Genomic DNA, 11,237 nt, shown 5'->3' on the forward strand with positions numbered 1-11,237 from the left:
GGATTTTTTTCCCCTTTGCCCCAATTCTTTGCCAGGTTCTGTGTCTCTACCACCTATTTAAGTCCTACTGATTGCTTTATTGATCTCAGAGAGCTGGAGTTTGGATGCTATGATTTGAATCAGCAGAATTCACAGAGTATAAACTTTACATTGATGCCTCACTGTCCCTTTAACTTCAACTGGAGACTGTTCTTCTCTAGATCTAAATTACTTTAAATCTACTAATCTATTAATCTTTAAATCTATTACTTTGTTCATTTCCCCTTTATCCTACTTGACTGAGATCTTATGAGGAAAAGGTTCATTTTTTTCTTACACATTGGATTCCTCACTTAACCCAAAGCAGTGTTTTTACAACCCATTCCTGAAACTTAACAGGCAGGTGTTAGGCGAGCAGCTGGTAGGTTTATGACACATTGTCTACATCTTCTCTAGAAAAATGACAAATTGTTGCACTAACTTATCTTGAACAAATAGGTATTCGCCTCAGATGAAGACAAAATTATAAACCAAAGCAATGATTCCACCAAAATTCAACTTAGCAAACCAATGAGTTTATTGAGCCTACTTACATAGCATTATTGAAGGGCTACTCAAACAGCTGTCACATCACAAAATTTCTTCCCATCATGGATAATGACCTAATTAAAATGCAATCATGGAGTCACACTTTCAAATAACTCTTCCAATCTTATATAACTTTATCATCTCCCAAGATTATGTACAAGTTGGAGCAAGAGAGAGTAATGGTTGGAATACAAGATGAGGATACTATGATCCTATATTTCCTTCTGCTATGGAGTATCAGTAGTTCCAATAGCATCACTATTAACTAACTTACCTCTTTATTGTTCTGCTTAAGTAGTTGTCACGGTTGCTAGACCAAGGTAATACTTCAAAATAACCATGAAATGACCATGTTATACCCAAAAGAAAAGGGCCATATTACAAACACAAGTTAAGTAAAAGCTTTTAAGTTACATTCCCAAGAAGTTACATTCCCAAGAAGAATCAGGAGAAAAGGAATGAGAGAAAAAGTCCTGAACCATAGCCACTCCACTTTTTTCCTCATTCATCTTTGTGTCTCTCACAGCTTCTAGTTCAGCGTACTAAATACATATATTCAAGAAAATCTCAACTGTATAAAACTGACAGACTGATAGAATTGTAAGTTTTTTAATAGTAATGTTTCAGATAGACTATTGATGTATCTTATCAACTGACCATAATGGCCTATAATCTTATCATAAACATCTAAAGGATCCATATAGTCCTCCCACAACACTTGTAAAATCCTCAGTTTCAATTGTTGAGGCTCTGAAAACATCAGTTACAAAATGATTCTGAAAGTGTCATCTTGGGACAAGTATTATGGCTAACACCTAGGAACCTGTTTTGATGCTCAGGCCTCACTTCAAACATGAATCATAAGCTCTGTGGTGGTGTTATAAGTGCACATTTGAATACAGAGAGCACCTCCTGAGGTTTCTAGGGTCTTGTGTGCCAGAATAATGAACATATAGATAATGATAGATGTATAGGCAGTTTATCAAGATAGATAAAAAGATATTCCTGAGGATAGGAGTAGGTTAATGATCTGGGAAAAGACAGACACCCAAACGCACTGTTATCATATGAATTCTTATTTATTGTTAGTCACATAGTGCCAGCTTCTTTCTGTGTGATGTCATAGACTTTTTTGGACATCCTCTATTTGTTATATGAAAGCAAGTAAAAAGGGGTTTCCAATCTTATTTTATCTATTAATCTTGATGTCTATCTCCAAATTTATACTCTTCTCCTATAATAGGGGAATATGTCATTTGTGTATGTGTCAATATACCCTCCAGGTACTTATGAAGTCAAGTCTAGGAAAAATTAATGACAGCACCACACCCGGACTTCTCAATACAGATGGCCCTAGCCTATTTTTCAACTGATGTCAAAAATGGCTAAAGTGGAAGTTTAAATATTTTTTAAACTTCTTACTTGTTCTGAATGGGTTATTTGACATGTAAGTGAATCTGAACATATGTAACTCTTTAGAGAATCAAGAGAAACTGTCCTTTCCATGTTTGATGAATTGTCAACTGGCCAGCACATGACCTCTAGTAATGACCTTTGGGGTACATGAAGATATTCTGCAGTTATTATGTGTGTTTTCAGGTCTTTGAGAACATCAGCATTTGATGGAAAGTACAAATGACTGAGGTAGAGGTCATTGTGATGGACTTAATGTGTTTACTGCATTTTCCAGTCCATAGAATGAGAGACGGTGTTCTCTGTCCAACTAAAACACCACAGAGATTTCTTGTTCCCCAGTTGATGGGGAGACAGAACTTGTTCTTTCCAATTTATCACCAGGAAGAAATGGAATATATTTTCCCAGGTAGATTGCCACATTTCTGTGGAAAAAGAGCCGAAGGTGTTTCCGGAACCTCTCACCAACAAAGGCATAGATTACTGGATTGATACAGCAGTGGGTGTGGGTAATTACCTCAGTCACCTGCATGGCCAGGTCCAGGTGTTTACTCTGCTGACAACTGGTCTCCAAAAATGTGCTGTGAAAAGCAGAAAAAAGGAGAACCAGGTTGTACGGGGTCCAAAAAATAAAAAAGACTATCATAACAACAAAAATAAGCCGGATGGCCTTGTGTTTCTTTTTATTGGGGCATCTCAGCAGAGTTTTAATGATCCCTGAGTAGCAGATGACCATAATGACGAGAGGAAGAGCTAAACCAAAGATGTTCATTCTTAGAGCATGGAAACGCTTCCAGCTGTCTTCTCTGCCCTCTGGGTAACGAGGACTGCAGGAAAGCTCTCCAAAGTTGTCTTGGGACTCATGGAAGATAAATTCAGGCAATGCTGCCAGTCCTGCCAGGCCCCAGGTGATGCTGCTGGTGATAATAGCAAAAGTTACAGTTCGGGCTCGAAGGGCAAACACAGCATGGACGATAGCCAGGTACCTGTCAATTGTCAGCAGGATGATGAAAAAGATCTCGCTGTACAAAGCCAGGTAATAAAACCCAGAGAGCATTTTGCACATGTAGTGGCCAAAACCCCACTCATTCCACAGAACATAGTGAATCCAGAATGGGACAGTGAAGAGAAAGAGCAGATCAGAAATTGCCAAGTTGAGCAGGTAGATATTAGTCATAATTTGTAGCTTCCTGTACTTTATGAGGATCAGCACAACCATCATGTTGCCCAGGAGGCCAATGATGAACACCAGGGAGTACAGTGGAGGCAGGAGCCATGACCCCAGCTCTTTGATGCTGACTTTTTCACAGGGTGGTGCCCACTCATATTCATAGGGCGTGGTCTCAAAGCTTTCAACCACAGTCTTGATTTCATCTGTGTTGAATGCCATTCTACTTGTCTCTGTGATAGAAAAAAATTTAAAAAAAAAACAAAGAAACAATTAACCATGTGAAACATATCACTTGATTATTCATTAAGAGACTCAAGTTAGAATTTGTTTAGTACAAATTTCAAGATATATCTGTAATGCTATGAGTAGGGGCCAGAAAAATAAAAGCTCTGTGGCTCTCAAAGTCATCATGATTCATAATAGAAAAGGGAACAGAAATGCTGTGGGTGGTGGTAAGTCGAAGGAGGGAATTCAAAGTTTTGAACTAAAGAGTGAAAAGAATGATAATTATCTGATCCATAATATGTAATGTTTTCATCCAGAATATATTCTTATGTGCATTAATTCTTTTATTTTCTTCTTCATTTATTGATTTCTCTCTGAATTTTTTTCTTTCCCTAAACTCAAGTTTTGAAATAATGCTTTGAGAAATCTCTAAAATAAACAAAATCATTTCTGAATAAAAGGATATATTCATAACCTTTAAAATTGATTTTCAATTAAATTACATGGTTTCATATTTTTGAATGTGAAAATGCTTATATTAGGGAAACTTTTAAACTTTTAGTAATTCCAAATTGTAATAAAATTCAGGAAGAAACTAATTTTAAATTGTGTCCCATATGTCCCTCATTTACCATCAGTCATATTTATTAATAGACTGAAATATATGTTCTTTTGGTAAATTTTATAATTCATATTTAGAAATGATTTTGTATTTTAACTTACTTAAAACAACTTAAATGTTTAACGATTTTATATTTTAAATTACATAAAAAGTACACTTAAAAACTTCACATTTTAAATTTATCTAGTTTGTTTACTTTTAACAAATATTTTAGACTTTGCATATATACAATGTCTATATTACATATAAGTCTACACTACATACAAATAGAATACATAAGGATACATATGAAATCTATAAATCATGCAGACTCTGTGGAGTATACAAATATAGTCAATATTTAACATATTTCCTTGCCAAAGGAGAAGTTTGAAAGTTGATAAACTTGATATATGGAAAATAATACACATTGTAAGTTAAACATCTAACAGGTAAGTTCAACCCAGACTGGCTTATTACAGCCTTTGCAAAATACACACTAATAATTTTAAGCTGTCTTTACTTTATCTTCACTTGATCTTAACCAAAAGACCGAGAAGCGATTGTCTTTATCTTACATACAAATTTATTTGTTAAATTTATTTATTTAGGTCATTTGAATTAAAAGGCATTTGAGCTTATTTACCCATGTTAGTTTATGTGCATGACACTCACATACAGTTGCCATGCAAACAACACGAAGTATAAGCATAATGTAAAATAAGCCTAGCAAATATATACACATGCAGATGAAAATACACAAGATACATTTTTCCTTTTTACGTGTATTTACATGTTATTATTTTATATGTGTGTGTACCTTAATGAGTTTATGTATACCACATGTGTACAAGAAACCTAGGAGGTCAAAAGAGGACATCAAGTCCCCTGGAACTAAGGTTACAGGTAGTTTTGATTTCCCACAGGGGTGCTAGGAACCAAACCCTGGTCTTATGTAAGATCAGGAAGCACTGTTAAATGCTGAGCCATATCTCTAGGCCCATAAAACATGTTTTTAAGAAGCTCAAAGATTTTAAAAATTTCAATGAATTTATCATCTGTCATCTGACTGTTGATCTGATTATTTCCTCCATAGCTCTAAGCAAATTTTAATTTTAACTGTGTTCTTTTAAAAGTCTGACTTTCATATGAAACAAGGTATAAAATGTATTTCACAATGCCAGTACACAACCTAAGCATATTCTTAAATGCCTACTCTAAAATAACAATTAAAACATAGTACAGAAACTATACAAACTCTTACCTAGTCCACTACATCAAATAGCATATGTAGTTCATGTTTGTATGTGCTATGCTTTTAAAAAGTAAATTTGCAATTTGTTTGTTTACTTACATGGTTCTGGAGACTGAATGCAATACATTCAGTGTTAGACAAATACCATGACACAGAGCTACATCCTCAGCCCTGTGCTAGCCTTCTAGAGAACTGACAACACAGTAGGTTTCTGTACACACTGTCAGTACACTGTACTATAGTGTCATAAAGGTTGTGGCATCAGTAAAACATAGAGATTTCATGCCCCTCACCTTCTTGTGAGACCACAGTTGTAAATGCTGTCATCACTGACTAAAATGTCAATATACCAGGCATGACTACATAGTGTAAAACATCCAATCTAAACAGAACAGTCTTTCTTTAAGTAAAGAGTAACTCTGCCTTTTTTCTCATTTCTTAAAAACAAGATGTAAATCTTCCCTGTGAAAGAATATTTTTTACTTGATGATTTTAATATTTTTAGCCTCAAGAATGGAAAATTAAGGAAAGCTATCAAATTATTGAGTCCTGTGATCATTTGAAAAGTGTGAATGGTTAGAGATAAATTTTTGCTCCCATATAGATAGATGTTTGAGTCAATTTACAAACATGCCCTGTGTTATATTAAAAATTAGAATAGAAAGTAGTATATACAATGGCAAGCTTCCTTATTCTTCTGGAAAGAAATGTAAAGGTAACATATTTTTGTTAAGTGTTGGGAATGAAATTTAGGGTCTAGAATATGATAAGCAAAAACTCTACCACTGAATTACATTCTTAGCCAAAGTTAATAAGTCTACTTTATTTTTTAAACTAAAATCCCAAGAAATAATAATGGAAGCAGGTATACACATGTGTCAGAAAAATAAGGTACATTTTGGGTAAGGAAACTAATACAGTTTGAGAATGTACTTTTGGGGGGAAAACTATTCATCTTGTTGTCTTGGAGGTTATTTGAAGAACATTTCAAAATGAGGACTAAAGAGCACAAAAATTATAAGAACCTAAATGAAGTTGAGGAGGGGATGAGAAAGTGAGACAAGAGCAAGAGGGGACAGAGATAGAGACTCAAGTTTCCTAAAGTTGGATTGATTTTATGAAACTTTATGCCTTAATATCAAAGTCATACAAATGCAAAAGTAGATTTTGGTCTTTTTTTCTTTTCTTTTCTTTAAAATTGTGTCTGTTCTCAAAAAAATAATTTTAAAATGGTTTCCTTATTTAATAAACTTTATTATAAAAAGTTTGCAAATATATATCACACTAAAATTATACAGATCTACAATCTATCCATTTCAATAAACTCCTATGTATTTAGAATTTCTATGCTGAGTTTCTTAAATTTTCTTCTTTGTTCTTTAAAAGAAGAAAAATGTTACTTTTTGTTGTCTCATGTTGATTTTCTCAAAGTGTTTGATTACTTAAGAAATTTAAATCATCCCTGCTATAAGAGGCAAGTCTTTTCATCTACATAACTTTGTAGATTTGTTTTGTAATTTTCAATTGTCATTTGAGTTAAATGGATGGCTAAATATTGCTTGAGTGACACGGACCCTATTCAGTCAAGTGTTCTAAATCTCAAAGTGTAGTCAGTTCATCTTGAGAGACTTGGCTTCATGCACCTGCCAAGGACTTTTACCAACCTTCTTTCCTGAATATCAAAGTTGGCCATTGTCTTTTAATATCAGGTGTTTCAAATGTAGTGGATAACTTTGAATACATGTTGATGTTATTTAGTTGAACAAGATGATTATGAAGGAGATGGTTATGAAGAATATATTTTCATAGGGAAAAATATTTGTGCTACCAAAGTAATGTAATCAGCATGACCAAGCATGACCAGTATGTTCAGCTTGCTAATCCCAAATTATTCTAGTAAGCATACCAAGAAGTGCACTATGTGCCTATACTAGGTGCCATGTACATAATTAGCAATACACATGAAATTGCCTTCTGTTACTTACATTAAACACCCTTTATAAATAATACAGCAACAAACATCTCTGTCCTCTAAAACTTACTTCCTTAAATTACATATCCCAAGACACTTTTCCAAACTCTAATAACAATTCCAAAACTCTTGGTGTATTTTGGTATTTTATCAATTTGCTTCCTGGAAATGTAGAACAACAATAAATTCCTAGCACTGTAGGTGGGGGTGACAGCTTTAGAAAGCATCCATCAACATGGAATTAAAGCAAAAACATTTACTGGGCTAGTTTGGTTGATATAGAGTAGTCTTACAGTTGTTATTACTTTCTGTTGAGGGATATTTGAGTGATTTTAAAATTATAATTATTAGTCACCATATTCTTTCTTCTATGCTTTGATTGTGCTCTTAATTTATTCTGAGCATGTTTACTTTTTTTCTTGTTGAGTCATAGAGTACTCTCATTTCTTATTCCAGGAGAAATTACTCAGTGACTAGCTTCAGTGTAATCATTCCCATCTTTTGAAAGGAGTAAGAGGACCCTCTAGGCCAGCCTTCCTAATGCAGCAACTCTTTAATATTGCTCCTTATGTTGTGGTGACCCACAAACATAAAATTATTTTATTGCTACTTCATGACTGTAATTTTCCTACTGTTATTATAATATAAATATCTAATATGCAAGACAACTGATATGCCACCCCCAAAAGGGTTGTGACCTACAGGTTGAAAACAGGTTTGGGCTAGAGTCCCACCCTACTTGTAACTGAAGACAACTATCCTCTCTCAAAGCACTCACCAAAACCAGTTCTAACCCCAGCCAAACTAGGGTTTTTCAAAACACTAAATGGAATTTTTTTTGTCTCTATCCTCTTAACAGAGATAGATATACCAAAGGCAGCCAGCTAACCAATTCCAGACAGAAACACCATAGCAATCATCAACCAATCCAATAGTCTGACTTAGAGATAATTTCCAACAAAACTTTAATTATGCATTTAAATACATCATTACTTACTATACACACAAATATATAAATATATTTTCATGCTAATCTATATACACACAATAGATTACATTTTTATGATGATCTTACAAGTCAGTATCAATGAACACTAACTACTAATGTAACACTTTTGCAATGATATTATTCTTCATGGTTTATGAATTGTAAGTATAGGCTAATAACAGATAATGTAGCTTGAGTGGTTATAAAGTTCATGTTGTATCATAGTATAGATGGGTAAGCAAAAGGAATGATGAAAGTAAGAAGAAAATGGAAATACATTGCAAAATCTTTTCTAAGTCTACCTTATGTTATCTTTAAATTACTATACACCACCTCCCTCTTGGAATCAAGAGAGCTTCTGGAAGGCATTTCTTCCACCTACATAGACTAATATATCCATTTTTCCTTTCCTAGAGTTCTGAAAGCCTACCTGGAAATACCTTCTAAAAAACATCTGTTGAATTTCAATATGTCCTTGTCCAAAAGAGAATAAAAAGAAGAAACGATACCTGGTGATTTTTGCTAAGTCCTTTATGAGTCCAGTAGTAACTTAGGTTTCACTGCTAATGAAACAGAGATAACATTTGATCACATACACCAGTCAGTTAGTAAACAACATAGCTTCCTGTTTTAAACAGGCTAGCTTCTCAGGTTTTGCAAGTTTTCAGAGAGATACCAACTTGTTACAGCTCTTCCGTTTTGTTATTTGCTCTTCTGTTAAGTTATCTATATGGATGGACGCTGCTGACGCTCAGCAACTATCTTGCAGGCTCCTCACCCATTTGGCACTGCTCATTTTTTTTTATGTGAGGTATGGGTAACAACTTCCCATAATCACTGACTCATGGGCAGACTGTGGAAGAACAATGTGGGAATTTCCTCTTAGGGAAAGGATGAGACAGCAAATTTCCTGGGAGCAACTGAAGATTATGAGGACAAGCACATCAGTATAGGTTTTGACAATTCAGGAAAACATGGGTTTGCATTTCCACTGTGGTTCAATAGCTGCATGATCTCAGGGTTATCACTGAGCCAGCCTTGTTGGACGCCTAGTTTTCTCCTCTATAATTATAACAGATATTTATTTCCTAAAGCTGTCATGAAGTCAATTAAGATAAACCTTGGAAGTTTCTGTGTAAAGTGCAGATCTCAACCAATGTAAAGAGCAGGTTAAATTCCATTGTGACATAGTGTCCCAAGGCTAGCACATATCTTGTCTATGTGCTGATACTATGTGATAATGGACACTAGACCCATTCCCCTAATGTTGATGGGAATAGTGACTAATATATGGTATAATCTCTAAAATACTGACTAACTAGGAAGGTCAATGAATTTATCAGTTCTTATTAGATATTCAGAAGGGAAGGGAAAGAAAATGAAAAGAGGAAGAAAGAGGGTAGAAATAAGAGAAGAACTTAACTCTTACCATAAGAGATCTATTGAGTTGTTTTAGACTTTACTTAACCCTGTGATAAAATACCTGACAGGAACTTTTTAAAAGATGAAGGATTTCTTCTATCTCATAGTGGAGAAGGCATTCCACTATAGCAGAATTCACATTTCCAATCAGGAAACAGAGCTTGAAGTGCAACTAGAGGGAAATATGACCTTCCAGATCTACCTCCAGGAACCTACTGGTGCCACTTAGTCCCAAAGGGCTCCACACCTTTCCAAAACAGCACCATCAGCTAAAGACCAGTGGTCAAACAAATGAGCTTGTGAGGGATTCAGATTCAAACTGTGACTTGGGGATCAACATATAATAAAATGCCAAGAGGACACAAGTAGTATTAATAATAGCTAACCAGATACTTTTTGTGATAGTTTCTTTTCTAACATAAACTTGCCAAAATTAGAATCACTGAGTAGACAGCTTTAGTTGAAAAAAGTGTTCTGACTTCCTTAATTGATGTGGAAAGAAGACTAACCCCAAGTATGGGCCGAAACCTCTTGGTAGCAACTCAATTATTTAAAAAAAAAAAAAAAACATGATGGAAGGAAGATTATCTGCCTTTGCTTTGTTGGACCTCACTTTTTCTGCTGAAGTAATTCAGCCTGTTGCTACAGCTGATATCAAGACCAGTTTTCCCAGGCTTCCATAACACTGACTAAGGGCCAGTGGCTCTCCAGGAAACTTTCAGCTTTTCAGTGTCAGATTGAGACCTGTGGATTGAGGAGCTAACAGGTTAATGACCTCTCCAGCATTCAGACAAACATTTAAACTACTCTAATTGGTGTGAATTCCTTCATTTATATCAGAATCAGCATTTCAAGGCTTCCATTGCTGACTAAGGACCAGCAGCTCTCCCAGGACCTGCTTAAAGCCGATTGGACTAAGAAACTACAATGCTCAAAGCACTCTCAGTTGTGAGGCAGCTGTTACGATTCTAATGTAAGCTTATTTTACCCTAAGTGTCTGCTCTTGAGAACCCTGACTAATAATACACTGTTTTAATCTGTAGTGTATTTGATATTTTAGGGGGTTGATCTGGTGCTGCTATGTATTTAAATGCTAAATATTGACAACCCCCCCCAAGAGATCCTCATGTACACCAAACGATGCTACATAAACCTTCCCCTCAAGTATCTCTTATTGGTTAATAAAGATGTCTACAGCCTGAGCTGAGCAAAAGAGAGAGGATAGAGCAAAGGTTCCCAGGGCTTGGGAGTCTCAGGCAAGGACCATGAAGAGAGGCAAGGAGAAGGAAGAACTAGTCACCATGAGGTCACATGGACCATGCATATGTGGCCCAAAGGGCTGATCTGATGAAGCAGGAACAGTGTAAATGAGACGGATGCAAGTATTTATGGGGATTTTGGCAGAAGAAACAGACAAGTTAGCTTAAAGGGCCGATATCTACCCAGCTGTAATGTTATAAGGCTTGTTATAAATCTAAAAGGTCCATGTCTTTTATTTGGGAATCAAATGGTCTGAAATGGGGGTAGAAACCCATAATATATATTTGAAGGTCACAAGAAGGTATAGCAACCCTTCCCCCAGAATAAATATGCCCACTTTGGGCACATTTTGGTGCAGAATGT

At 35.3% G+C, this 11,237-nt stretch overlaps 1 protein-coding gene across 1 annotated transcript; it reads right to left on the minus strand.

The window, feature by feature from the left end:
- Nucleotides 1-532: 532 nt before the first annotated feature.
- LOC127688328 (probable C-C chemokine receptor type 3) lies at nt 533-8,983 on the minus strand. The gene is made up of 3 exons (XM_052186852.1): nt 8,873-8,983; nt 8,702-8,755; nt 533-3,381 (listed from the first exon to the last, which is right to left on the minus strand). Exon 3 carries the CDS (start codon nt 3,368-3,370, stop codon nt 2,291-2,293), a length of 1,080 nt encoding a protein of 359 aa, XP_052042812.1. The 5' UTR covers nt 3,371-3,381; nt 8,702-8,755; nt 8,873-8,983; the 3' UTR covers nt 533-2,290.
- Between the last annotated feature and the right edge of the window lie 2,254 nt (nt 8,984-11,237).

The sequence above is a fragment of the Apodemus sylvaticus genome, chromosome 7 (assembly GCF_947179515.1).
Source record: "Apodemus sylvaticus chromosome 7, mApoSyl1.1, whole genome shotgun sequence".
NCBI lineage: Eukaryota > Metazoa > Chordata > Mammalia > Rodentia > Muridae > Apodemus > Apodemus sylvaticus.

Excerpts from the sequence above, each read along its gene's own strand:
- LOC127688328 (XM_052186852.1), bottom strand. The coding sequence starts at position 3,370 with ATGGCATTCAACACAGATGAAATCAAGACTGTGGTTGAAAGCTTTGAG.